This window comes from Sturnus vulgaris, chromosome 13 (assembly GCF_052056855.1).
Source record: "Sturnus vulgaris isolate bStuVul1 chromosome 13, bStuVul1.hap1, whole genome shotgun sequence".
Lineage (NCBI taxonomy): Eukaryota > Metazoa > Chordata > Aves > Passeriformes > Sturnidae > Sturnus > Sturnus vulgaris.
The window spans coordinates 20,439,144-20,466,468 of NC_142255.1; the positions used below are offsets into that span (position 1 = coordinate 20,439,144).

The window sequence follows — 27,325 nt, forward strand, 5'->3', positions numbered from 1 at the left end:
AGCTGGGGACACCGCTGTCGCAGCCTGAGCAGGGCCATCACCTTGTCCTTACCTGCTGAGAGCAGAGGGTGCAGCCAGCCACCCTGCCCTGAGCCCCCTGCTCTCCCCTGGGGCATCTGGGGCCCCCTTTCCCACTTCCGGGGTCTCCACCAGCCAAAAGCCCCAAGGGCTGCACAGACCCCCCAGCCCCCTCCCCGACCAGCAGCACCCTCAGCAGACACAGACACGGGTTCAAGGGCAGTTTATTGGCACACAGGGACACACTCCAGCAGCCCCAGCCTGGCCTGACCCTGCCCGTCCCCCAGGTCACTCAGCTCCCATTCCTCCTGCTGCCACATCCCCGCTCCAGCATGTCCCCTCACACTGTCCCCAGGACACACAGCAGCCCCCATGAGTGACCCCCACCCAGCCAGGGCCCATCACAGAGAGCAGGGGACAGCCATGGCTGGGAGGATGACAGAGCCAGCGCTACAGGCACACTTTCACCACTGGGAATCCCAAGAATCCCAGGAGAGGCAACCCTTCCCCAAGCCAACTCTTCCTCCCAGCAAGGAGAGGCTGCACATCTGCAGGGACAGGGGGAAGGAAGGGCACCCTCCTTGTTGGGGGACCAGAGAGCAGAACTGAGCCCAGGGCCAGCGGGAGGGACCCCCCAGCCCATTCTCTGAGCCCTGCCACTGCTCCCTGCCCTCAGCCACCATCAGCCCCTGTATGCCACATGAGCAGAGCCCCGGGAGGAGCCAGGGACCCCAGCTCTGCTCAGCAGGCAGCCCCCAGCACGGGCTGCTCACATGAACTGTGACAGGTTGGGCACTTTGATGTTGATGTCGCCGATGTTGATGTTGCGGGGGATCTCGGGCAGGTTGATGTTCTTCACGGCCGACACAGCACGGGAAGGAGCAGCTGAGAGACCTCCCTGGGGTCAGAGGGACCGTGACCACCAGCCCCACCCACAGCCCTTCCACAGCCACATCTCTTATAAACCTTTCATGGCCTGGGGTCATTAACCTTGGCAGAAGAACCACTTCCACACTCTGGCAGCTCCCTGCACTCCTGAGCAGCACCCCTGGGCAGGGATGTCCCCACCCCATCCCGAGGGCTCAGGCAGGCACTGGCAATACCCTGGACACCCCTGTCCCCATGGGCCACCCCTGTCCCCATGGGCCACCCCTGTCCCCATGGGCCACACCCTGGCAGCCCAGGTTCTGTCAGCTCCTGCAGGGCAGAGCTGCAGTGTCACCGCTCACCTCTGCCTTCTCCAGCTTGCCCTGGGCCTCCACCTGTGCCACGATCTCGTTCATGTTGGTCTCCAGCACCATCCCACCGATCACCATCTCCTGCAGGATGTGGTGGACCTGCCAGGGAGGGAGGGAGGGAACAGAAGGCTGAGAGCCCGGTCCCGTCAGGGGCCAGCACCTCCCCAAGGGACACAAATCTACCCCTGATCCCTGCACTGCCTGGAGAGTGAAAGGCTGGCCAAGGGGACCCCCAAAGCCCCACTCACCCCTGTCTAGGTGACACCCACTGGGCATACAGCAGCCCCTGGAGCAGCCACATGTGCTCATCCCACTGGCACAGCCTGGCTGTGCCATCCCCACACATGGCTGCTCCCTGCCTGGGCCAGGAGCCAGGTTACAGCAGGAATGTGTCCTGGAGATGACCCCAGCAGGCAGCAGGGTCCTCACTGGGCAGGACACTAGTCCTCAGAAAGTCAGGCCACAGCCTGGCCTCTCCACTGTCTCTCAGGAAGGTCAGGACTGTGACATTGGCACAGAAAAAGCACAGAACTGCCAAGGGAGTCTGCTCCTTTCCTGGGATCCCTCGACTCCAAGGATGAGCAGCCAGGCAGAGGCAGAGCAATCACAAAGCCAGAGCAGGGAAAGGAACATTGCTGACTTGCATCCCAGGAACTGCAATCAGCCCCAAGGCAACAGACAGATTGTACCAGTGGCTACAACCACCCTGAGCTCCTGCAGCTGGCTCAGTTCAGCATTCCCTGCAGAGTCAGCAGCTCCCAGCACCGATAATCGATTTATGGGTGCCAGTTTCACTTCCGTGAAAGAACACAGGAACAACATCGGGTTTGAGATTATTTTATGGTTGGGTTTTTTGTTGTTTTTGTTTTTGGTTTTGGTTTTTTTGTTGTTGTTGTTGTTTTTTGGGGGTTTTTTGAGATTATTTTATGGTTTCAGAGCCAGGATGCACTTGTTATGCACTTGTTACCACCTTGTGCTACCACCACCGGGATGATCCGGGGGAATGAAGGCAAGAGAGAACCTGCTCTGAGGGAATCCCAGCTCTGGGAGGTGACCCCAGACAAGAGTGAGGTGATCCCGGGGCTCCCCACAGGTCCTGGAGCAGCAGAAGGTGTGTGGGATCAGCAGGGCACAGGGTGAGCCCCAAGGACCTCCCCAGCCCTGGAACCCCCATCCCACAGCCCAGTGCCTGTGCACGCTGTGCACGCTGAAGCAGCTGGAGCAAGCAGCCAAAAAGGATATGGGAGCATGAGGAAACATTCCTTCAAGATCTGGCTTCGGCCCAAGCTGGATCCAAAACAACAGGGCAGAAATCCTGAGCAAGTTTTGTTTTCTAAGCCAAAGCACATCACTTCCTGAGCAATCCGTGTCCCCTCTGGGACCCCACAGCTGCTGACTGCAGCTCACACTCCCCTCCAAGGTGGAAAGCACGACTGAGAGCTGGGCATAGCCCACCCTGAGCCTGCCCTTGTGACAGGGAATCCCTGCAGCTCTGAGCCTGGGGCTCCCCAAGCCGACAGCCACAAGCACTGGGGTCACTGGAGCCCGATCAATGTCCCCTCCATCAGCCCATGGCAGGAGTAGGACCCCAGACCCACCACAGCTCTGGTCCCGTGGCCCTTGTGCTGCAGGTAGTGCAAGGTGGAACTTAAGGCAAAAAGAGAAATTACAGAATGCAGCCAAAGTCGCACCTGCACCCCACCATCCCCTGCCCAGGGAGACATTCACAGTCGTGCCCATGGCCCTGCCTGGGCCCAGCAGGACACACCACCACATTCCCAGCACCCCAAACACTGCAACCCTCTGCAACCGAACTCCTGCGAGCACAGGAACATGAGCACATCTGAGAAATAAACATGGGCCAAATATAGAAAGAGACAGGAGGACCAACTGATAATGGCCAGGACTCCAGTCCAAGCTGGGAAGCAGCACTGGATGGGAAGTAAACAGGGCTGGGAGAGCCTGCAGTGATTGATAATGGAGCTGGGGCCTCCACTATCAGAAACCCCTGATTCCTGTCCCTGAGAATGTTCTTCCAGGCAGGAGAGGTCACAGGAAGGGTGACCCCACTGCTGCTGGCAAAGAGGTGACGTGCCCAGCCCGAGGGCTGGCTGTGAGGCTCAGTGTTTTACATGCAGAGCTCATGGAAAGCTGAGAGTAAGGCTGAGTGAAAGCTGCTGGGTCCTGCCCATGCCAGAGTCAGTGCCCATGAGCATATCCTCCCCCAGCTGTGGGCAGAGGTGAACTGGGCAGCTGCCAACGCTTCTCCCACAGCTGCTTTGATACACCTCCCCCTACTGTGATAAACACTTCTGCTGATAAGATGTTGTGGCATTTTGGAAAGTTTACAGCAGGGCAAATGGTGAAATGAAAGCCCAACCTCAGCAGCTGGTAACACAGACCAGACCTGCTCACTCCCCTTCCCTGCCAGTTCCCCAGCTGGAATGACCAATGGAAAAGGAGCATTTTACACATTTTTTTCCCAGTGCTCTTTTTTGTTGATACGTTTTTGTCTTCAGCAAAGTAAGAAAATCTTGACCAACAGCAACGCAAGCCCAGCACCCCCAGCCAAGCCTCTCCCTGCTCCAAGGCTACTCCTGGCTATCTATTCCCAGTTATCTTCAGCCTTGCAGCCCAGGACATGATCAAAGGAGACAGCTTCCGCCCAGGATCTCCATCCAGCTCGAGAGGAAGTATTACAGACTATGGCTCAAACCAGAGTTTACCCAGCACTTGGAATTCCAAACACTCCCATTGTTCCTTTCCCGTTTTTTTCCCCCGCAGCTGTAGTAAAATGATAACTCCCAGGAGGAGTCACGGTCTGCCCAGCTCCACCAGTGCTGGCTGTGGAGCACAGATCAGTCACTTGCCCACGGCCAGGCGGCCCCGGGGCAGCCCCAGGGCTGGGCACGGTCCCCTGGGCTCGGAGCAGCCCAGCACTCGGGTCTCTCTTTGGGAGGTCACAATGTGAGTGTGGCTTTTGCAGAGCACGGGCTGAAAGCTTCCCATACAGGATCTGTCCCTTCCAAAGTGAGCCCAGCCATCCCCTCACTCTCCTGGCCAGCTCCAGCCATGAAATGCAGGCTCAGGAGCAGCCGCGGGGCCACCACCCACCTTGTCCATGTGGAAGATGAGGTCCAGTTCGCAGACATTCTCAAAGCACTTGTCCAGCGTCTCCACAAACACCTGGGGCAGACAGAGACCAGGCAAGATGGTCACACCCACCCCAAGGAACACTCCAGGCATGGCACAGAGTGACTGGAAAGCTGGAAAAGGACCCAGGGATGCTGGTGACTGTGGCTGAACGTGAGCCCAGGTGTGTCCAGGTGGGCAAGAGGCCAATGGCACCTGGCTTGTGCCAGCCCCAGCGTGGGCAGTGCCTGTCCCCTGTGCTGGCACTGCTGGGGCACCTCCAGTGCTGGGACAGCTCTGGGCTCCCCCCAACAAGAGAGCCCTGGAGCGTGTCCAGGGCAGGGAATGGAGCTGGGGAAGGGGCTGGAGCCCCAGGAGGGGCTGAGGGAGCTGAGGGGGCTCAGTCTGAAGAAGAGGAGACTTGGGGGGACTTTCTTCCCATATCCTGGTGCTTAAAGAGTGGCTACAAAGCTGGAAACTCCCATCATACTAGGAGTCACATGGAAAGACAGAGTGATGGGCACAAGTTCCTCTTGGGGACATTTCAACAAGGCACAAGGGGAAAATTTTTTTCCAAAGAAACAACCATTAAATAATTTCCATGAGGAAGTGAGGGATTCCCCAACACTGGATATTTTTCACAAGCCAGGATGTTGGGCATTGTCTAGGCCGTGCTTTACCAAGAAAGGCTGGACCAGACAATCCCTGAGATCCCTTCCAACCTGGGATTCCGGATCCCAGGATTAATGGTTGCACTTGACGCTCCCAAAGGTCTTTCCCACACTAAATCATTCTATACTTCTATTTTTAAAAGACATTCATTCAGATTGACTTCCCTGCTGCTCCCATGCAGAAGTTCAGGTACTCCATGTATCCTCCCTCCCCACCAGGGCCCCGAGGGCTCCTCAGGCCCTTCAGAAGGGCTGGCACAGGGATGCCACGGGCATGAAACACCCCTGAACGGTGCCAGGGAAGGGAAGCTGGGCCCTGCAGGGACACACCTGGATGAGGTCCAGGATGCCCAGCTCGCTCTCCGAGGAGTCCACGCAGAACACGAAGTACAGCGTGGCGTAGTGCCGGTAGATGAGCTTGTAATCCGAGCCGCCGAACAGGCTGTGAGGACACGGGCAGGGCTCAGGGGCTCGGGGGACACCGGGCAGCCCGCGGGGCCCGGGGACAGCCCGGCACGACCCTACCTGCCGCACTCCAGGAAGTTGCAGATGTGGTCATCGCGCTTCAGCACCAGGTGGAAGGTGTCACGGATGATCTGCTGCTGCACCTCCTCTGCCTGCCGGGAGGACGCGGTGGGTGGGCACCCACGGATGCACATCCCACCCGTGGGACCCCGCTGTCCCCCACTGTCCCAGGACCGCCGTGACCCCGCGGCTCCGGGTGACAGCCAGTCCCGGTGCCACCCGTGGATGACCCGGGGCATCCTGAAGGACGGGACCGGGACACCGGCAGATGCTGCACCGACCGCCCCTGCTCCCGGGACACCCCCGCCCACGGATTCCCCCGGCGCCCGCAGCCCCGCACTGCCCCCGGTCCCGGGCCCGCACCGGGCTCAGGCAGTCGCCGCCGCAGCCCCACGTGCGGCCCCGCCCGGTGCCGGTGCCGGTGGCGCACCAGGTGCTGGTAGAAGCGGACGAGCCGCGGCTTGCCGTGGTTGTTGAACACGAGGATGGCGTTGATCATCCCGGCGGCGCCTCGGGCCGGGCCGGGCCGGGAGCAGCACTGCCAGCACCACCGGGCCGCACACCCGCCGCAGGAAGCCCCTCGGCCGCCCCGGAAGCGCACCGGGCTCCGGTGGGCTGAGCCGGGCTGACCCTGCGGAGCCGCCGGGCCGCGGGAACGATCACAGCCGCTCCTAGGCGGGGCCTCCCCGGCACCAGGCCTGCCGCCGTTCCTCGCAGCCCGACGGGGCAGACGGGCAGGTCTGGAGCCGGGATGCGGCGGTCGCTGCCCCCGCCGGGACCACCGGGACCACCGGGACCGCTGCTCCCCGCGCGCGCCGCCAGGGGGCGCACCAGCCCCGCCGGGGCCGGCTCGGCGCGCAGGGGGCGGGGCTATGCGCTAGGCCACGCCCTCTTTTAAAGGGGCAGCGACTCTGTCTGCCCGGAGGGGGCGTGCGCGTGGGCACCGGCGGGGTCAGAGCTCAGCGGCCGCTGCCCGGCCCCGCTGCCCCCCAGCGCGGTCACACACCGGCAACAGCGCCCCGTGCTGGCGACTGTGAGAAAAGGGCGGGGCAACCCCGCGTGGCACCGGCGGCTAGCCACGGGCCCTTACCCGGGCGGCACGGACACGGCTCCTCGAGGCCGGCGGGACCGGCGAGGGACATCGAGGGCAGGGAGAGAAGGGTGAGTGAGCGCCTCGGTGGGCTGGGAGGAACGGGGAGAGGGAATGGGAAGAGCCACGGAGTGACCGGGAGCAGGAGACCGCGCGTCCTGATTGGCTGTGGTGGCTGCAGTCTGGGGCCTCCGCGTTCTGATTGGCTGAGGCAGCTGCCTCCTGAATCCGCGTTCTTATTGGCTGGGATGGCTGCATCCTCCTGAATTCGCGTTCTGATTGGCTGAGGTGGCCGCTTCCTTCTGAATGCGCGTCCTGATTGGCTGGAGCGGGCGGGCCGCTGCTCGCTGACAGCCGGAGGTGCCGGGGCTGGCCCGGTTCCGCTCCCGGTCCCGCTCCGGGTGCCGTTCCCGGTCCCGCTCCGTGTCGCACGGTGCAGCGCGCTCTGTGTCCCGCTCCGCGTCCCGCCCTGCTCCCCGCCCTGTGCCCTGCTTTGTTCCCGCTCCGTGTCCCACCCCGGGTGCTCCCCGGTGCCGTGCTCCGTGATCCGTGCCTCCCTCCGTGCCCGTCCCCGTGTGCCGGTCCGTGCCGTGCCCGGTGGCAGCTCCAGGCACACCCCTGGCCTGGGCACCCACGGGAATTCAAAGCAGCGAATCTCCCTGCGCCTCGTCTGTCCCCGCCAGGATTGGCAAATATTTGTGCAGGCAGAGCCGTTCCCAGGCCACGTGCGGGGCGAGGCCGGGCTGGGAACGCGGGGAGGGAAGTGGCACTCTGGGGACAGGTGACACCACCGGGCTCCAGGAGGCTCCGTCCCGGCTGGGCCGGCGGGCAGCAGCAGGGATGTGACCGGCTGTGGGGGATGTGAGCACCGGCAGTGGCAGCGGGGACAGAGCAGGGGGCTCAGTTTTCACCATGAGCACAAAAAAAAAAAAAAAAAAACAACAGAAAAGCAGAAGTGAGCCCAGACAAAGGGCTGCGTGTGGAGACAAACTCTGCTGTGATTAGTCCGGCCGGCGCCACCTGCTTCCATGGAGATGAGAATCTCCCGATACACCAGTCGAATCAATGCCTCCACATGCTCCTTCTTCTATGGGGAGCAGACCCTCCTCCTCTTCTTCCTCCTCATCCTCCTCTTCCTCCTTTTCCTCCTCCTCCTCCTCCTCCTCACGATGGGAGCCAAAGCCTGCAGCCCACAGGTCCTTGGCCGTTGCCACCCACTCACCTTTCCATGCCCCATCCCAGCCCTGTCCCTCCCTTTGGGGCCCAGCTGCCTCCTGCTACCACATCCCCACCGCCACGCAGCTCAGCCTCTCCCTATCCCTTCTTGGGGACGCCAGCAGCACCCCCTTTCCCAAACCCTCCAACTTCGGGATCACCTGCTCCCTTTGCTATCACTGCTCCACATCCCATCTCACTCCCCTCCTCTGGCCACCTCCTGCCACCCTGTCCCTGCACACCGTGGCCTTTCCCTCCTCCTCTTTGTGTCGGATGAGCAGCATTCCCCCCAAACCCCTCCAATTCCTGTAACATCCTAATTCCTCTCATCACATTTCTGGAGAGAGAGGAGTCCTTGCCATCAATCCCTACAAGCATTTTGGGGTGCACCTGACCTTTCCCACCCCCGTAGCAGAGGAGAGCAATGCCCAGCTGGACATTGAGAAGGTCATCCCCTCCTCGGCATCATTATATGGGCTCACATCCCCCAGGAACGAAGGGTGAGGTAGAAAATGCCCCCTGTGCTGCTGGAGGGGACATAATGCAGGGACAGTGCGGGCACCGGCTCCTCATCGACCACTCCCACCCTCACTCCCCCCACCTCTGACCCCCCCAAACTGGCACCGAGGGCGGCCCCGGCTCCGGTGGAAGATGCTGCCGGACCGGGGGGGCGGTTCGCGGTGGTCGGGCAAGTTGAGGAGGGGGAGGAAGATGAAGGGCGGGCGAGTTAGGAGGAGCTGCTTTGCATCCCTTCACGTCAGCCCTGCCTCATTCCCTCCTTCTTCCTTCCTGCGCACCCAGCGCCGGGCCCGGAGCCGCCGCCGCCGCCCCGTGCAGCCGCCGGTGAGTCCTCCGCGAACCCCCCCGTGCCCCTGCAGCCCCCCAACGCCCCCCGCTCCCACCCGGGGCTGCGGCAGCGGGGACACCGCGGTGTCGCCGCCCTCCCGCCCCGCGCCGCGGAGCCGGGAGCGATGGCGGCGGAGGCACCGGGAGGCACCGGCACGAGCGGGGGGGTCCCGGCTCGGGGCGTGGGGCCGCCCCTCCCCACGGAACCCCCCCAGAACTTTCCCCGTGGCCGCGCACAAAGTTTGTCCGCCGGGAAAGTTGCGGGGAGGGCGCGGGGCGGGGGGCCCTGACCTGTTGCGGGAGGGGGCAGCAGCGCAGGGAGGGATGCTCGGGGGTCGCGCCCTGGGTCCCAAGTTTTCGGGAGTTTCCCGGTGTTTGTGACCGGCCGGCGGGAGGGGGTCCCGGGTGGGGTCCCCCCGTGTTGGCAGCGGCTCCGGGGAGGGAAAGGCAGCGGGGGTGGGGGTGACCCTGCGGGCTGGTCCCGCTCCGGGCAGGTCCCGTTCCACCTCCAGTCCCCGAGCACGCTGGGGTGTCCCGCTGTGGGACCTCCCGGTGCTCCGGGGGTGCTCCGTGAGGGCTGGGGGGACCCTTGAGTTCTGTGCCCAAGCAAGGGACCGAGGGGAGCTGTGTGAAAGCCCCCCGGAGCTCTGGTCATAACGGGGTAATGGATAAATTAGTTATCATTAATTACTCCGTCAAGCATTAGGATTTTTCTTGTGAGCTGTGAAGGAAGAGAAGGGGGACCAGGGGGAATAGGGGCAGCCCAGAGCCTGACCTGCACCGGACTGGAGCCTGATCCCCACCCCAGCTCCAAATCCAAATTCCCACGGAGCTGGAGCCTGAAACCCCCTCCCAGCTCCAAAGCCTGCAGCTCCATCAGACTCCAGCATCCCACACCATGGTCCTGTGTCCCACCCCACACTCCCACATCCCACACCATGGTCCTGTGTCCCACATCCCACACCCCACACTCCCACATCCCACACCATGGTCCTGTGTCCCACCCCACACTCCCACATCCCACGCCGTGCTCCCAGGCTTGCCTTGGCCACTCCTCCAGCCCAGGTTTGAGCTGGCCCCACCGAGCCGTGGGTCCAAGTGGTTCCCATTGTCACGGCTGGATCCTGTGGGTGTTTGGGCCGGCCACAGCACTGAACAAACACATTTTGGGTTGGAGGCAGACTCCAGGCATGGCTCTCACAGGGACCCTGAGAAGTCACTAAGAGGCACCAGCCATTCGCTTTGGAGGTGCCAGGGTGCCCAGTCCCTGGCTGGCCATGGGGAGCAGCAGCTGGGCCAGCACTGGCCAGGCTGTGGCCATGCCCTGCTCCCGCCCTGGGTGACAATATCCTCAGTGCAGGAGCAGCCCTGCATCAGGCACATCCCCTTCGCCTGGGCCCAGCTCCTCTCCTGCAGGCAGCTTTGCACCAGTGCCCTCTTTATGGGTCACACTGTGTCCCCCCAAAATGAGACATAGGAGCTGAAGCTCTGCTGCACCCCAGGACATGTCCCCACCCAAACCTGGGGGTGACTCAGAGGGTCAGACATGGATCCCTGCAGCAGAGGGACTGGAGCATCTCCAGTTGTGTGGCTCACTGCTCATGATGTTGGCATTTTGGGCTTGGTTTAATCCCTGAGAAAGTGTTCGTTTCGGGTGGTTTTATTGGGCTATTTTAATTTATCAACTAATTTGGGAATCACGGTGTGGAGAGGGAGGAGCACAGGCACTGTCTGGCTTTGCTGTCCAGCTGGGAATACTGAGGAATCCACAAAGCAGTGGGTTTGTACTGCCAGGAACGTGCCAGCATCACAACCCATAAGAGACAGACTGCCTGCACTCCTTTATTTTAGTTATTCCTTGTGGAGAAGTCTCCAGCTCATGCTCTGCTCAAGCCCAGTCTCTGGGCATGTCCCTGGGCTCTGCCAGGCCAGAGCCAGCGTGGGGATGAGGGGCAGCCTTGTGTCAAGGGGGCTTCCTGCTGGGTTTGTTGTCCTCTGCCACCCATCCTAGATTTGGTTTCCCAAGCCCCATCACATCCCTGACTCAGAGTCCTCCTGTCTGGGCTCAGGTGCAGCTCCTGAATGCCCCAAATGCCTGTTCAGGGCACATGTGCCATGGTGGGGCTGGAAGGATGCTGCAGGGGAGTGATGTGCCAGCACTGCCCAGTCCCATCCTTTGAGTCCTGGTCCCCTTCCCAAAGGGCTTGACCTTGGGGACAGAGACCATGATCGTGTTTTCCCTTTGTTCCTCTGCCCCACATTTTCCCCTCAGCCCCAGCACACCCTCTCTCCTTCTCCCTCATCCTGGGTCACAGTGGGGTCGGTGTGGGACAAGACCTGGCACAGCCCGTGTGCTTTCCCTCCATGCCAGTGTCTGCCCAAAACACAGTGCAATGTGCCGTGTCAGTGGGGAAGGGGAGCTCCTGCTGAGCTGTGCAGGCAGGTCTGTATTTGTGTGTTTGGGGCTCTGTATTTGGACACCAGGGCTCTCCCCTCTAAGGGAACAAGGGATGATGAACCTTCTCTGCCAAACTAATTTAAAGGGAGAAGCAGGATTTTGACTTTTCCTGGCCTTTCCTTGCAGCTGTCCATCTGTTGTTTGAGTGACAGTCGAATATTTCTAATGAAAACTAACAGGAACAATATGCCAGCACCTGTGGGCGGCTCTGCAGTGTCCCTGTGCTGTCACCTCCTGGTCCTCAGAGTGTTTGGACAATGTTTCCTGCAAAGTGTCACAGTTTGTAGTTAAAGGAAAAGTGACCAGTGTCTGGGTGCTCTGTTGTGCAAAGCAAAGACAAACTTGCAGAAAGTTCAGGTGAATCTTCTCCAGGGATAACCCAGTGGAACACCGTGGCTGTGGGAGGCAGGGAGGTCTGGTAGGACAAGGACATTCAACACCAGGCTGCTCCAAGCCCCATCCATCTGGACCTTGCACACTTCCAGGGATGGGGCAGCCACAGCTTCTCTGGGCACTCCGTGACAATTCCCTGCCCTCTGTCAGGGCCGTTCTTCCTGGCATTCCAGCTCCTTATCCCCAGTCCCTCTTGGAGCCCCTTTAGGCACTGGAAGGAGCCCTAAGGTCGTCCTGCAGCCTCCTCCTGTGCAGCCCCTGCCACGGGCAGGGTTTGGCAGAGCAAACCCAGCCAGGCCATTCCGGGCAGTTCTTTCTGCTCAGGAAGAGCAGGCAGGGAGGAGGAAGCAGCACGCAGACTGCTCATTGTTTCACTTCCACTTCTGCTCCATGGGGACCTGCCTGGGCAGTGCTCACCCTGACGTGCTGGGCTTGGGAGCTGCTGGGGAGCAGGAATCTCCTGGGCTGGGATGGGATAATGGGATGGGATGATGGGATGGGATGGGATAATGGGATGGGATGATGGGATGGGATGGGCTGCCCGTGCTCTGCAGGGAGCCTTCACTGACCCACAGCCCCACGGCAGGGCTGGGTCCCTCCCTGGGCACAGCTGGGACTGGCCCCTGGCCATCAGAGCCACACCAGCCCATGCTGGGGCTGACCTGGAGAAGGAGAAGAGGGGGAGGAAGGACAGGCAGAGCTTCCAGAGGAAGAGTGCTCACCACTGCCTCTAAATTTATCTTTCCTGTGTCTCAGCAGCAGCAGCATTGTCTCCTGCCCGTTCTCGGTGTGTCAGGCCATTCTCCCCTCCCTGCCTCTCTCCCTGTCCCTCACACGTTATCCTGGTTTAACCAGCTCTGTCTCTCCCCTTCTTTTGCTTTCATGTTTTAATCCTGGTGTGCTCCCTGGCTGCTTTTCCCGTCTCTCCCCTCCGGTCTGTTCCCACACTCACCATCCCAGGGCCCTCCCCACATCCTGCAGCACCAGCCCCTGGCTTGGGGGTTCAGCTGGGGGCTGGGTGGTTGCCAGTTCCCTTGGGCTCAGGTCTGGGAATCCATGAGCAAGCTGGAGAACAGAGGTTTCCCTTGGGGAGCCCTTTGTCCAAGCCATGATGGGCTGCTCTCAAGGGAGAGTTTCTCCTTGGAACCATGGAATCATTTTGGTCTGACAGCACCTCTGAGGTCACAGGAGCCTCAGGGCAGCCTGGCCAGCTCATCCCAACCTCCACAAGAGATGCTGCCCATGGCCAGGTGGATCAGGGACATCCAGCACTGGCTGGGTGGATTGGGGATGCTCAGGACCAGCCTGGCTGGTGGCTGCTGTTGGGAAGAATTGTTTTTGTGGTTAGGATAGATGTTCCAGGGAGCTGCTTCCCTTCCCAGTCAGTCCACAGGGATTGTGAGGGTCTCCTTCTTCACAAAGGACTTTGTACTGTGAATCCTGACCCCTCTGCCGTGCAAAATGTGGGCATCTTAAACTCCCAACTCAAACACCTCCCTGCTCCATACCAGTCATTTCTTTGTTCATTTGTTGAGCTGGCTGAGTCGCCCTTGCAGGCACAGACTGACCTGCCCTCCTGGCTCTGCCCTTGGCTCTGCTCCAGAGCCATCACATTGTGCACCAAGCCACCAGCCCTAGAAGGGTTCAAATGCTGTGTGGACGTGGCACTTGGGGACATGTTTTAGTGGTGGTCTTGGCAGTGCTGGGGCTGTTGGACTCTGTGATCTCAGGGGGTTTTTCAGCCCTGGTGATTCCATGATTCCAGCCCACCTGTGCCCGTGGCTGAGGGGGCACCAGCTCAGTCAGAGGAGCTCTGTGCCCTCTGGAGAACAAAAGCTTTCCCAGAGGCAGGGCTGGATGAGCCTCGTCCCTCAGAGCTCTGAGTCTCTGCTGAATCCCTTCACATCCATCCCCATCTGCCTTGGCCACCCAAGGCCATCCCTGAGCTCCCTGCCGAGGGCTAGTCCTGATTTGTGGGGGCTCCAGGGCTTTGGTTTGGCTTTGTGATTATCAGCAAGGGACACATTGAAGGGAATTATTTCAACAGCTGAATATTGTGTGTGTTTATGGGACTTCCTGGCTGTGAGAAGGAAGGGCACAAAGAACAGGGGTTGTGTAGATTGGGATGGGAACAGGCGAGTGGTACAGACCCCGGGGTGAGCCAGAGCTGCCAGAACCAAGGCAGAGACAGCCTCACTGAGACCTCGGGAAATATTAATTAGGAAGAGGAAATGGTGCAGATTTCCCCACCCTCCTGCTCAGGAGTGGGATTTGCCCACTGCATCTCCTTGTGTCACCCAACGAGCACTTTGTGGCAGGCAGGATCCATCCCCCAGTGCCCACAGCAGCTCCCAGGCCAGGTTCATCCAGCACTGGCTCAGTTCTCAGGAATGGGACAGGCAGGAGCTGCAGGGCCCGGGGCATTGCTCCTGGTGTGCTGGGCTGTGTCCGTGTCAGTGTCCAACCACTGACACACCCTGTCCTTTCAACTCCTCTTCAGAAGATAAATATGTGTATTTTTGTACAAAATCCTGGCCTCTGCCCGGAGTCAGGAGCGCTGCAGGAGCTTTCACAGCGTGATGACACAAAAGCACACGTGCAATGAGCAGGAATTGCATTTCACCCTGGCCCTGTGACCTGGCAGCAGCGTGCAGCCAGCACAGCATCCCCAGAGCAGACACCCCTGAGGGTCTGCTTTTCCACCCCAGGAAAAGCAGCCGAGTCCTGTGCTGCTGTGGCTGTCAAAGACATTGCCCTGCAGACAGGCTGGTGCTGTGGGGCAGCGGGCACAGCTGGCTTTGGGCCGTGTGGGGATGGATATGTGGATATTCCACACCTGCCTTGGGTCAGTCCTGAGCTGGGAATTCGTGAGCTGCCACCAGCAGGGACCTTTGTCCTGTGCCTCCTGCTCCGTCTGCCCAGCCCAGCCTCCCAAACACTCGTCCCTGACCTCCTGAGAAAAGGATCCGAAACGTTTCCCACCTCGGGGATCTGAAAGTAGAAGTGGTGTTGGCAGCTGTGCAGCTGGGTTTGTTCCTGCAGTGCCGTGACACGTCAGAGAGCCTTGCTGTTGGAAAACTGGGAGTGGGACATTGCCAGGTGGCCTGTGCAGTGCCTGGTGGGGCTGAGGGGGCTCAGTGCTCCCCAGTTCTGCCCGGGGTGGGCAGCTCTGCTTCTGTCCCCTGCGGCCACCTGGGGTCCGTAGGAAGTGGCAGTCCCCGTGTTTGTGGCTGGGCTGTGTGGGCTGGGTCCAGCTCCTGGTGCCAGAGGTGATTCCTGAGGCACAGAGCTGCAGGTGGGTGTCCCCCGTGCTGCTGCAGCTGTGCCTCACTCACGGAGCCCTTCCCCAGCGCTGAGGCAAACCGCAGCTGCTGGAGCTGTGCTCGGGGCTGTCCCGGGGCTCTGGCTCACAGGGCACTTTCTCTGAGCCACAGCAGCCTCAGGATGCGGAGCTGGTGGAGCAGACACAGCATGAGGTGTCCCCTGCCCTGCAGCCCCTCCTGTCCCAGCACAGCCTGGAGCTGGGAGCGCCTGCCCGGCTGGCAGACACACACACACGGAGGATAACCCGCTGAGTTTTAATTATCACACTCAAATTAGAGCCCCTCAGCTATGATTGCCCTGTTACCCAGCCCTGCAGAGGGGACAGCAGAGGTGGGGATCGAGGCAGAGCTCAGCCATGCCCGGCTGGGGGGGAACAACATCCCCGGGGGGAGCAGCACCCCCAGCCCTGCAGGGACCCCTGGCCTCATCCTGCCTGGGATGAGCTGCAGGAGAGCAGAGGAGCTGAACTGGGCTGGGCTATACTGGGCTGGGCTAAGCTGGGCTGGGCTGGGCTGAGCTGAGCTGAGCTGAGCTGGGCTGTGCTGGGCTGGGCTGAGGTTCCCTGTTTGCCCTGTTTATGAGGGCTAACATCTGTCCAGCTGCAGGGCTCGGGTGCTTCCCAGTGTGGGGAGACTGGACCTGTCAGACCACTCGTGGCCTGGGGCAGTCTCCCTCCTCGCTGCCTTCAGCCCATGGTGCCATGGGTGGATGTGGGCCAGCCCGGTGTTTGCATTGCTCTGTCCTCACAGCCCAGCCCAGGACAGAGCCTGGGGACACAGGCACAGCTGGGTCCTGCAGAACAGACCTGCTCCTCACATGGGAATGTCAAAACTGGACTAAAATTGTTCCCAAGCATAAGGGCAGCAATGCTGTTGAAAGTAACACCCTTGAGTGAGACCCTTCCCTCTGTGGGGATCTTGCCTTGCACCTGAGCATTCTTTGACATCCCACCAGGCAGTCTGTTCCCTTTGGGGGGCACACACCTCCCATTTGTGCCGTTTTGGGTTGGTTTTCTCCTTTTACAGCCAGCTGGGTCACACACACCAGGATTCCTGAACTCCTCCTGCCTGTGTGTTGTCTCCTCGGGCCTCTGCCCACATTTATGGCTCTGCCCCGAAGTCCCAGCAGTTTATGATTAAGCCCGGGGCTGGGGATGCTGAGCAGGAGCTGTGTCCAGCAGGAGTGATGCCACAGGGGCTCGGGACATTCACCCTCAGCCGCGGGTGCTTTGGGGTGGGATGGCATCACCTGGGTCCCTGCAGGGCACCAGGGTGCCCGCCCAGAGGACCTGCTGCCCTGCTGGGCTCCATCTCTGGTGTTTTCCTCCCCCTCCCTTTGTCCCACATCCCAGCACTGCTCTTCCCCTGCAGCTTGGTTCATTTTGGGCTCTTTGGGCCCTTGGGTCCATCTCCACACACGAGAGTCTCTGAACCCCCTCCCCTGCTGAAGATGCTGAAGGAACCAGGGCAGTGCTGGGGCTCACAGACCCTGCTGGGTCTTTGCAGGCCAGGGAGGGTTCTGTGGGTTTGGGACTTGCAGGGAGCTCCCTGCAGGAGCCAGCACAGCGTCAGCATCACCTCTGCCACAGCCACCCCTGATCCTTCCCTGCAGGCCTGGGGGGGCTGACCTGAATTCACACTTCTTCCTACAGATTTGTTGGCTTGGGGTGTTTGCTCCTTGGTTTTCCAGAGGAGCAGTGAGCACTCCGGCATTGCTGAGCCCCGTTCCCTTCCTGCCCCATCTGCGTGTGTGAGTGCTGGGAGCTGGGAACGGGTTTGTCAGCGCCTCGGCGCCTTTCAGGGTCCTCGCAAAGAGCAGATTTATTTTCTGCTGTGCTGAGAATTAGCTCCCCTTTCTTCCTCTTCCCTCTGCCCCCGCTGGAAAGAGAGAGAATGCAGGGAAGAAGAAAGGATTTCCATCGCGGCGGTGATTGGCACAGCCCTGAATGAGAGGTCATTCCAGCCGGCTCTTTCTTTTCAGGGCCCTTTTTTCCTGCTCCCTGTATTCAGGCTGGCAGCATTCTTTCCTTTCAAAGCTCCTCTGTCTGTCTCTCTCTTCCCCCTCCTTTATTTTTCATCCCTTTTCTTTACTTTTGCTGTCTTTTCATTCTGTTTTTCTCCACCCCCTTGGGGCTCCATTTTTTTCTTTCCCTTTTCCTCTATTCAGTTCCTTTTTTTTTCTTCTTGCATCTCTTTTGAATAGCTCGGCTATTTTCGGAGAGGAAAGGGACTGTGCCGGGGAGAAGCCGTTACAGCAAGGAGGAACTTGAAAGTCTTTTCTTTCCCTGTTTATTTCATTTAAAAGCAAAAATTGTTTTCCAAGGCAGAGCGAGGGTTCTCTGTGGAGCCTTTGAAGCCAGGCTGGGACAGCAGCAGGGCTGGGGGCCCTCCCTGCTCCTGGCAGTGCCGAATTTTCTGCCGGTCCCAAACCCCTGACACAGCCCTGGAGCACTGAGGCTCTGGGGTCGGTGCTGCCTTGGCTGTGGGTGCTGCCAGGGGGGTCCAGGCAGCAGCAGCCCCTCTCCCCCAGCTCACCCCACACCAGTTACTGGTTTAAAGGCTCTTCCTGCCCCTGGGCTCAGGAGCAGCTGCATTTTTAGGGATGACCATAAGCTCCAAAGGCAGATCCTGGGGCTCTCCACAGCAGCACACCCAGGGATGGGAGTGGAGGGGCCGTGTCTGTTCCAAAGGGGAATGGGGGGTTCACACAGGGAGCCCCTCAGGACACATGGGACGTGCCAGGTGTGCATTTGGGGAATTTTTGGGATTTAAAAAAAATTTTTTAGAATTTTTTAGGGATTTTCTTTTTGCGTGGTTTTGAGATTTTTGCGGATTTTTCATGCAGGTTTTGGATCATGGACACTGGCCATGGCCGGTCCCTGCACTCAGGTCAGAGGGACACGAGGTGCCAGGGGTCAGTCCCATACCCAGGGGAGTGAGGAAGGGTCTCACACACATCCAGAAGACCACGGTGGTTCTGGTGGCTCAGCAGGTGAGGCTGGGCTCAGTGTCCTGCTCCAGGTGCCACCAGGGCTCAGCCCGCTGTCACCACTGCCCCGGTGCCCTGGTGCCGTGCTCAGGAAGGGCTGTGAGGGCACAAGGGCTGGAAGATCAGCCCTGAAGCATGGCCAGTGCCAGGGAGGAGAAGCTGAGCCCTTGGCACAGCAGCAGGAGCTCCTTGGCAAGGCAGGTGGGGCCAAGAAGAATCCCCTTCCCAAAATGTTCCCACCCTGGGCATGAACCATTGGTGGCTTTGGTGCAGTTTTGATGCAACTTTGGTGAGGTTTTGGTGCAGTTTGGATGCACCTCTGACTGCTCACAGCACAGGTTTTCCACCCCCTGGCTACAGTAGAATGCTGGCTGCAGCGTTTGCTCTGCTCAGCCCGTACAAAGTTCCCTGAAGAGACTCCCCAGAGCAGGGACGGGCTGGTGGCCACGGGGCTGCTCCATTGGGCTCCTGGCTGTGCCAAACACAGTCCCTGCTCCTTCCACTGCTCCCAGAGCCCAGAGCTGCTCTTCCACCCATGTTCCACTCCCCCGTGCCCAAATGGATGCAATCAGGACTCTGGTTTTCAGGAAACACCTTTTCCACATGAATTTTAGTGTCCCCTTGTTTTGAATTTGAGGGTGATCCGTGGCACAGGAGCTGCTGACCTCTGTGTTAGGATCATGGAGTGACAGAATCCCAGGTTTGGAGGGACCTCAGGGATCACCTGGCCCTACCTGTTCTGGGAACAGTCGGAACAAGAGGGGCAGGAGGTCAGGGCTGTCAGGGGCTGGAGAAGGGGTGGCAGGGCAGTGTCACCCCACTGTCCCTGGCCAAGAGGCACTGGGGGTGTGGGCAGGGGTCCCGTGCCTGGCGTGGGGCTGTGGGAGCGGGGCCAGGGCCCCCTGGTTAATTAAACAGATCATTTCTTTAAAGTGAGATTCAAATAATTGTAACCCCGAGATAGAGAAGGCTTTGGGGGAGATGAAAAGGGAGAGAGAGAGAAAGGAAGCAAAGGACAGAGGTTCAGAATGGAGAGGGAGATTAGGAGAGAGATGAAAGAGAGAAGAGAAAGATAAGAGGGAGAGAGGGGACAGATCTCGGCGCGAGATGGGCGTTGCCAGGGAAACGGGAAGAATGAGGGAGCAACTGGAGGGATGGAGGAGCAGAGGATACTGGGGGTGGGGAGCGAGGGATGCAGGAACAGAGGGATGGAGGCTGGATGGAGGGCGGGGGACTGAGGAGCAGAGGGGTGGATGGAGGAACAGAGGGATGGAGGAGCAGAGGGATGGAGGAGCAGAGGGATGGAGGAGCAGAGGGGATAGAGCCTCAGTGTCAGAAGGAGGAAAAAGGGGATTTCCAGCAGAACAGGAAGCAGGAGTGGGATGTCGCAGCTCAGCACAGGTGCCTGTGTGCTGGATAGAGCATTTGGGGTGGCAGCTCTGTCCCTCTGCAGTGATTCCTGCTGCTGTCCTCTCACCCCAGGTGCCAGAGGTGGATCCATATCCCTGGGCACATAATGGAGGAACCAGGCAGCTCTGTGCTCATCTCACTTCTGTTCTGCAGCACTGGTAACCTCTGGGTATTTGAAAGCCATTCCCTTTTCCCTCACAGTCAGAGTTTGCCAATAACCATACATTTTCAGAGGGGTAAATATTTACCTCTGGTTGGTGGACACAGTGATCAGAGTGAGAATATCCCACTTCTGTGGAAGTGCCCATGAAGAGGCCGGGGAGGGTTTGATGTGCTCTGATAACGCCCTGTCCTCCACCAGCCCTTGTCTCTCCCAGAGCCTCACTTTCCCCAGCTTGGTTTTCCACCTGCTCTTATTAAAAACAAGATCAACATCCCTCTGCAAATCCCAGGTTGTGTCCTTTGTTTTGTGAAGCCAAAGCCCCCGAAGCCTGCTCTTCCTCCCCCCTGGAGCCCTTCAGTGACACGTGTGGTGTCACATTTGCCACTGGTTGGGATTGCAGGGACTGGCCACGCTCTGATCCACTGACGGTGGAGGTTTCTTTTTTCTGGAGAAGTTTTCCTTAAGAAATGTAGTTTGACAGTATCTGGTGTGGAGACACAGACTGGATTTAAGCAGGTGTTTGTTTTCTGTGGCAGCAGCACCTGGCCCCCTTGGCTGCTGCCCATTTCTCAGAGCTTTGGTTCGTTTTTACAGCAGTTCCTCTGTATCAGGGTCAGTTCTGGGGCAAGAAGTGCCACTTTTGGCTCTGCCATGGTGTGTGGAGCCACTCTGTGGGCCAGCCCCTGGCACACACCACCAGCACAGGGCCAGGGCCAGGCAGTGCAGCTGAGCTGACCCCCAAATCCTGGGGCTGGTGCAGGACAGACATGCTGGGTCAGGTTTAAGAATAATTTTTTTGGATTTTCAGGAAAACAACATTTTCCTGTTTGGAATTGTGGGGGGTTGAGGAGCTTTATGTGAAATCTGCAGGCAAGATGAAAGCCTGTTTTCCCCTTTATTAAATTTAAATGAAGGCTGCTTTTGAGAAAGAAAGGAAAATAAAATCAAAGGTTTTCTCACAAGTATCAGATCCATTATCAGCCATTTTCTGGTAAAAAGTCTTGAACAGTTTTACTACCTTCTTCCCCAGTGAGAACCTCCCATGCCCAGGGTCTTACTTTGATCTGGGGCTCGATCCTGTGCCTTGGCAGCTTTTCCCCCAAGGTCTGCCCCACCCAGGTTCCCTGGGGAACCTCCCAGGACCCCCAGGCACTGGGGCAGGGGGGCTGCAGAAGGGTCCTGCAGAGACCCCTGCAATGGGGGTCCCACAGTGGGGGTCCTGCTAAGGGGATAGCCAGAAGCAAGTCCTGCACGTTCTCTTTCCTGTGGCACCAGGCTTGTCAGCAGCTGGGAACCTGTGCAGGTGAATTAAATTGCTGCTGGTGCCAGCCCTGGCTCTGGCACCTGCTCAGGTGGCTGCCCTTACCCTGATGAGCTGGGATAAGACAGAGCAAAGTGAGTATTTGGGGGAGCTAATCATGGAGCAAGAGAGGAAAAGAGAAGTAAAACAGCACAAAGAAGTGAAAGCTATGAAAAGAAACTGCTTTAAGTGACCAGGTGGTGAGTGAGGAGCTGGTGGAGGCTCTGAGGGGGCAGCCAGGGCACGGGAGGGCAGGGTCTGCAGGATGTGCCAGGGCAGAGCCTGGATCTTCCCTGATGTGTTGGGAAAGACGGGAGGAGAGATTGCACCAAAACTAAACCTCGGTTTTGTGGGAGCGGGAGGAGAAATGATGAAAGAACCCAAATTTCACAACCCTAAAGGATCAGGGACAGCAGCCACCACTGGTGGCCCCAGGTGAGGGGGAGATGGATGAGTGCCCTGGGAGCTTGGTACGTGCCACCATGGCACTGAGGGGACATTGGCACTGGTGTGTGACCCTGCCACGTGGAGAAGGATGGGCAGGCGAGGATCTGCATCAGGAAATGAGCCTGAGGGACCTGAGCCTGGCCCAAAGGGCTGGACTTAAAAACCAGAGGTTCTGAAGGGCTGGAGGAGAGTTTGGCTCCCAGCAGCAGCGCTGGAGAGGGACCCTGAGCACGGTGGGTGAAAGGTCTGGAGGGCTGGGCAGGGCAGCAGGAGGAGGTGCTGGGATCAGTGCTGGGACAGGAGTGTCTGCACAGGGCTGGGGGCTCTGCTCCAGCCCTGGGCATGGCCCTGCACAGGGCTACTGGCCACGGGGCTCTGCTCCCTTTGGGCTCCTGGAGCCAGGCTGGCAGCAGCTCCCCGGAGCACAGAGGTGCTGGCAGTGCTCTGCACTCTGGATTTTCCTGGGGAGCTGGAATACGTGACCCTCCCCTCACTCAGCAGTGTGTTGGGAAATGCAGTTTCCAGCTGCCTCGGCAAGTCCCGAGGCGAGAACAGGGAAGTGAGAGCGGGAAGTGAAGCAGCTGCCTCTGCCCTGTTCTGCTTCCCTGTGAGCTGTTTGTGCAGCTGCTGCTCTGGAGAGCCCCAAACCTACACACACACAGAGCACCCCAAATCTGCACACGGAGAGCACCCCAAATCTGCACACACAGCACCCCAAATCTACACACACATGTCAGCAAATCTTCCCACCGTGTCCCGGGGCTGTGTGTGCCATGGGATGGGTGCAGAGAGGTTTGTGCAGCACAAGGCTTTGGTTTCCCTGCTGAGGAGAGGAGCTCAGCCAATTTCCCAGCGCCCAGAGCAGGGACCCACGTTTACTTTCCCCTACAAGCCTCTGTTTTGGGGTGTTTGTAGGACTCCCCGGCACTGGTCTGGGGAATATGTGGGTGCGTTGTTGTGGCAGCCGCCTTGTCTTGTGGTGCTCGTTTTGGGGGGCACAGACCCAGCACATGCTGGGGGGGTCCCAGCGACCCCTCTGCCATACTGGGGGGGCTCAGTGACCCCTCTGCCATGCTGGGGGTCCCAGTGACCCCTCTGCCGTGCTGGGAGAGCAGCTGGGTCCCCTGTCCCGTGTCCCTCCTGCTCCTGCAGTGTGCAGCTCGGGGGAGCCCCAGGGGAAGGGGGTCCGGCCCCGGGGCTGTGCAGTGCTCCCATAGCCGCCTCCCTAGCGGATCGCTCTCCTTCCTCCCCACCCTCCTCCTCCTCCTCCTCTTCCCGCCGCCGCCCTCCCTCCCCCACTCCTCGCTTTGTTCCGCTGCCTCCGCTCCAGTCCTCCCCTCATCCCCTTCCTTCTCCTCCCTCTCCCGCCCCCATCCTCTTCCTCTCCATCTCCTCCCTGCCGCCTGTATCCGCCCATCCCATCCCATCCCATCCCATGTGCTGTGGCCTGTGTTTGGGTGTGCAGGGCACTGGCATGAGGGGACATTTTGGGGTCAGCAGGCGCACAGACAATGTCCCCGGCCCTGCTCAGTGTCCCTGTAGCCAACCTGGCTGCAGGGATGATGCCCAGGCACTGTGGGGTTTCCCTTCTCCAAAGTGGAGGTTCATCCCGCCATCTCCTCGTGCTGGGCAGGTTCTCCTGGGACTGTGACAGGATCTGGCTCAGAATTTATCCCAGTTTCACCTCCCCCGCAAGATTCCTTTGTTGTAGCTGTAGGAATAATTGTATTTAGGAGAACACTCCTTCAGCAGGAGGAAGTGGCAGCTCCCAGGTCCCTGCCTGTGCTCACTGGCTGCTGGGGGAGGACGCTGGGATCCCCAGGGTGGGTGTGCCAGGCCCCAGGGCTGAGCCCAGCACAGCCTCTGCCTGTGCCACATCTGGCTGTGTCCTGCTGCTCCTGCTGGGTCTGAGCCGCGTCCCTCGTGCTCCCTGTGCCCTGTGCTGTTGCTGCCACACTCAGCCGTGCCCGGTTCCCAAACTGCAGGCATTTGTTCCCTGGAGTCACACCCAGGAGCCTGGGGGCATGCAAGCAGCCAAACCCAAGCCCCAGGAGCTAACAGCCCATCCCGAGAGGCTGACAATGAGCCGGGATCCAAGCTTCCCTCCTCCTCCCAACCCTGCAGTGGAAACCCCTGGGGCCACTCTGTCCCCACGTCCCGGGCTGTGTGGTGCTGGGGACCCACGCTGGCATCACCCGTGTCACTCTGGGGGTCACTGTGGGAGCAGTGAGGGCTGGAGCGAGCCCCTGGGGCACAGAGTCTGTGCTGGTGCGAGCCAGGGGCTCAGGGCCGTGTCTGTCCCTCCCCAGCCATGACAGCGTAGGCCGGCGGCGAGACATGGATCGGTTCAGCGAGTGCGGGACGCAGACGGACGCCGTGGTGGTGCTGTCCCTGGCACAGGCTGCCGTCCTGGGCCTGGTGTCCGACAATGAGCTGCTCGGGGCCACCGTCACCCCTGCCGGCTTCTTCCCGGGGCTGGCCGGGGAGCAGCTGGACAATGCCACCGTGGAGCCTGGGGAGCCCGAGGGTGAGGAGCAGGCGGCCGGGGACGGGCAGGACGAGGATGCCCTGGAAGCAGACTCCTCCCTGGAGAAACATGCCCGGAGGAGGAAGAGGCCACCTGTGAGGCTGATGCCCAAGGTCAAGAGCGAGAAGGCAGAGGTGGATGCTGAGCCGCCGTACAACGTGCCGGTCCCCGGGGACGAGGAGGGCGAGGGGCAGCCCGGCCACGCTCCCCAGCCCCCCGAGCCCAGCCAGGAGCCGGCGGGGCAGAGCGGTGCCGTGAACATGATCGACCTGGACACGTTCAGCAGGAAGCCCCGACGCCTGCGGCACCTGCGCCGGCACCGGGAGCTGGAGGGCACCGAGCGCCGGCGCAGGGGCAGCGACCTGGCCAGCAGCACCGTGGGGGCCCCACAAACCGTGGGCACCTTCGAGGCGAGTGCCCCGTCCCCTGGTGAGGCGGAGGCCCCGGCGCCGGCGTCCCCCGAGCAGGTGAAGAGCGAGCAGGGCTGTGGCTGGCAGGAGCCGGGGGAGCTGGAGGCGGCCGGCGGCACCAGCGAGCACAGCAGGAAGGCGCAGCTGGACCGGCTGGACATCAACGTGCAGATCGACGACTCCTACCTGGTGGAGGCGGGCGACCGCCAGAAGCGCTGGCAGTGCCGCATGTGCGAGAAGTCCTACACCTCCAAGTACAACCTGGTGACCCACATCCTGGGCCACAACGGCATCAAGCCCCACTCCTGCCCGCACTGCAACAAGCTGTTCAAGCAGCCCAGCCACCTGCAGACCCACCTGCTGACCCACCAGGGCACGCGGCCCCACAAGTGCGGGGTGTGCAGCAAAGCCTTCACTCAGACCAGCCACCTGAAGCGGCACATGCTGCTGCACACCGACATCAAGCCCTACAGCTGCCGCTTCTGCGGCCGCGGCTTCGCCTACCCCAGCGAGCTGAAGGCGCACGAGGTGAAGCACGAGAGCGGGCGCTGCCACGTGTGCGTGGAGTGCGGGCTGGACTTCTCCACGCTCACCCAGCTGAAGCGGCACCTGGCCACGCACCAGGGCCCCACGCTCTACCAGTGCCTGGAGTGCAGCAAGTCCTTCCACTACCGCAGCCAGCTGCAGAACCACATGCTGAAGCACCAGAACGTCCGGCCCTTCGTCTGCACCGAGTGTGGGATGGAGTTCAGCCAGATCCACCACCTCAAGCAGCACTCGCTCACGCACAAGGTAGGGGCTCAGGGTGCTCTGGGGTGCTGTCCTCAGCGGGCCCAGAGATGTGCCAGCTCTGGGTGTGGGTGCTGGTGGAGTGTCCCAGTGCCCCCAGTCTTGGGAGGAGGTGGGTGGTGCAGGTGGGCAGTACCACCTGTGGCTGGCATTAGCTGGGGTCGCTGGCATGCAGTGAGGGGGTCCCTGGGACCCAGCCCTTGCCCTTCTGGGGGTTCCCTTCCTCAGGGAGGGAGGTTTACACCTGCTGCAGGGTAACCTGGGCAGTCCTGTCGAGGAGCTGTCACAGCCCCTCTGGACAGTCTGTGTGTGGGTGTTTGCCCCTTTCCTTGGGCTCGTTAATGGGGAGCAATTGGGCTGAGCCCCAGAGCAGAGCTGGCACTCAGCTGCCCTCAGAGACCCTGTCCAACCCACAGCCCCTGCATGTTGCTGGGCTCTCAGATGCACCCCGTGCTGTGCTGAGCCCATCCCTTGCCCGTGGGGTCCCTTCTCCACTCTTGGCACCGCCCATGTACCCCCAGTGCCTGGGGGTCTGCCCAAGCTCCCCCCCGGCCCACAGCTGTCCCACCCCTGGCAGGGCGTGAAGGAGTTCAAGTGCGAGGTGTGTGGGCGGGAGTTCACCCTCCAGGCCAACATGAAGCGGCACATGCTGATCCACACCAGCGTCCGGCCCTACCAGTGCCACATCTGCTTCAAGACCTTCGTGCAGAAGCAGACGCTCAAGACGCACATGATCGTGCACTCACCAGTGAAGCCCTTCAAGTGCAAGGTACCGGGGGGCTGGTGGAGCTGGGCACAGAGGGGCACAGCTCCTGCTGTGCTGTCCCCCAGGAGTCTGGCCAGGCTGAGTGCTTGGCCGTGGAAGCAGCTTTGTGATGCCTCCCCTGCTCGCTTGGGCATGGATTTTCCACTCCAAGCTGTGGTGGGAGCATTGCTGCTGCTGAAATGACAGCCAGTGCGTCTCTCTGACCAGTGCTGGAGCTCTGGAGCTCCCAGCAGCATCTACACTGCGTCCCCCAGCTGTCCACACAGCGGGAGGAGGGAGGGAGCCCTGTTACCCTCAGCAGGAACCACGGGGGACTCCAGGAGGGCAGCAGCCGTGTTCTCCTGCTGGGAGCCCCAGGGGACCCTGGGGGCCAGGTCTGCTCTGCAGAGCCTTTGCCAGCCCTGGGGCTGACCGTGGTCACGCTGCCTGCAGGTCTGTGGGAAATCCTTCAACCGCATGTACAACCTGCTGGGGCACATGCACCTGCACGCCGGCAGCAAGCCCTTCAAGTGTCCCTACTGCTCCAGCAAGTTCAACCTCAAGGGCAACCTCAGCCGGCACATGAAGGTCAAGCACGGGGTGATGGACATCAGCCTGGACAGCCAAGGTGGGTCCCTGGCACGGGCTGGGCGTTGTGGCTACTCTTGGCCCTGGGGGCTGTGCTGTGCTGCCTGCAGCAGGTTCGGGTCGGCTCACCCGAGGGCTGCCCCCACCAGGGCTGTGGCTCCTGGACTCCAGAGCCAGGGAGGGGGGAGCTGCTGGCCCCTGCCCTCCCACAGGTCCGTGACTGCGTGTCCCTGTGCTGACTCGTAGATGCCATGATGGAGCTGGCCGGGGCTGACCACGCCGAGCTGGATGGCCAGCAGGAGATGGATGACTTCGAGGAGGAGAACTCTTACGGCTACGGGGCTGTGGGCAACCCCCCAGACGAGCTGGCCGAGCAGGCCATGAAGGAGATGGCCTACTACAACATGTTGTAGCCAAGGCTGGTGGGGCTGTGGGGGCTTGCTGGGGTTAAAAGGGGCTGCAGCACCCAGCCAGGCCCCCCAGAGTTGGAGGGGTGGCTTCCACTGGGCTTGGGAAACGCAGGGATGTCCAGAAGACTTTGCTGGACCTGCCTTGGCTCTGTTGCTGCCCCCCTGCCCCTGCCTGCACCCTGCACCTGAGACTTGAAGCTGCAGGCAGGGGAGATACGACCCAGCAGATCACTGAATAAGGATGGAAGGGGCTGCTGTGGAGCATGATGATGAGCATCACTAATTATTCTACCTCCTGGGTCCCCCCTTCGCTGCACAGGGGTTCCCCCTGACGGGCAGAAGCCCCTGCCCACATGAGGAGGTGGGTTTGCATTTCCCACTCGCCCCGGGGCTCCCTGCCAGCCCCTGGGATGCAGAACAGAGTATTTTCATAGAAGCTCAGGGCGCAGTCAGCGCCCACAGCTCCGGGTCTGGAGCTGCAGCCAGCGGTGGATCCGGGGGAGGCAAACCTAGCCCAGCCCCAGCAAATGATGGTATTTTGAAAGTAATTTATTTTTTTCAGATGTGCCGCGTGGTTGGATTTATCTTTTCACTGAGTTCAGTTCCCTTCAACCAATGTGCTTTGTAAACCCGTGTAA

The 27,325-nt window shown here is 60.4% G+C and overlaps 2 protein-coding genes across 4 annotated transcripts; one reads left to right on the forward strand and one right to left on the reverse strand.

Annotated features, from left to right (window-relative positions):
* Positions 1-224: 224 nt before the first annotated feature.
* Positions 225-6,947, reverse strand: AP3S2 (adaptor related protein complex 3 subunit sigma 2). 2 transcript variants are annotated; one of them, XM_088172784.1, is made up of 6 exons: positions 6,675-6,947; positions 5,585-5,676; positions 5,390-5,501; positions 4,371-4,442; positions 1,248-1,355; positions 225-916 (listed from the first exon to the last, which is right to left on the reverse strand). In XM_088172784.1, exons 1-6 carry the CDS (start codon positions 6,930-6,932, stop codon positions 788-790), a joined length of 771 nt encoding a protein of 256 aa, XP_088028910.1. In that variant the 5' UTR covers positions 6,933-6,947; the 3' UTR covers positions 225-787. The 2 variants fall into 2 exon arrangements, with proteins under 2 accessions (XP_088028910.1, XP_014743322.1); XM_014887836.2 differs by lacking the exon at positions 6,675-6,947 and adding an exon at positions 6,015-6,404.
* ZNF710 (zinc finger protein 710) lies at positions 6,491-27,325 on the forward strand. 2 transcript variants are annotated; one of them, XM_088172780.1, is made up of 5 exons: positions 6,491-6,745; positions 23,528-24,947; positions 25,522-25,713; positions 26,143-26,317; positions 26,524-27,325. In XM_088172780.1, the coding sequence occupies exons 2-5, from the start codon at positions 23,556-23,558 to the stop codon at positions 26,688-26,690; spliced, it is 1,926 nt and encodes a 641-aa protein (XP_088028906.1). In that variant the 5' UTR covers positions 6,491-6,745; positions 23,528-23,555; the 3' UTR covers positions 26,691-27,325. The 2 variants fall into 2 exon arrangements, with proteins under 2 accessions (XP_088028906.1, XP_088028907.1); XM_088172781.1 differs by lacking the exon at positions 6,491-6,745 and adding an exon at positions 8,678-8,732.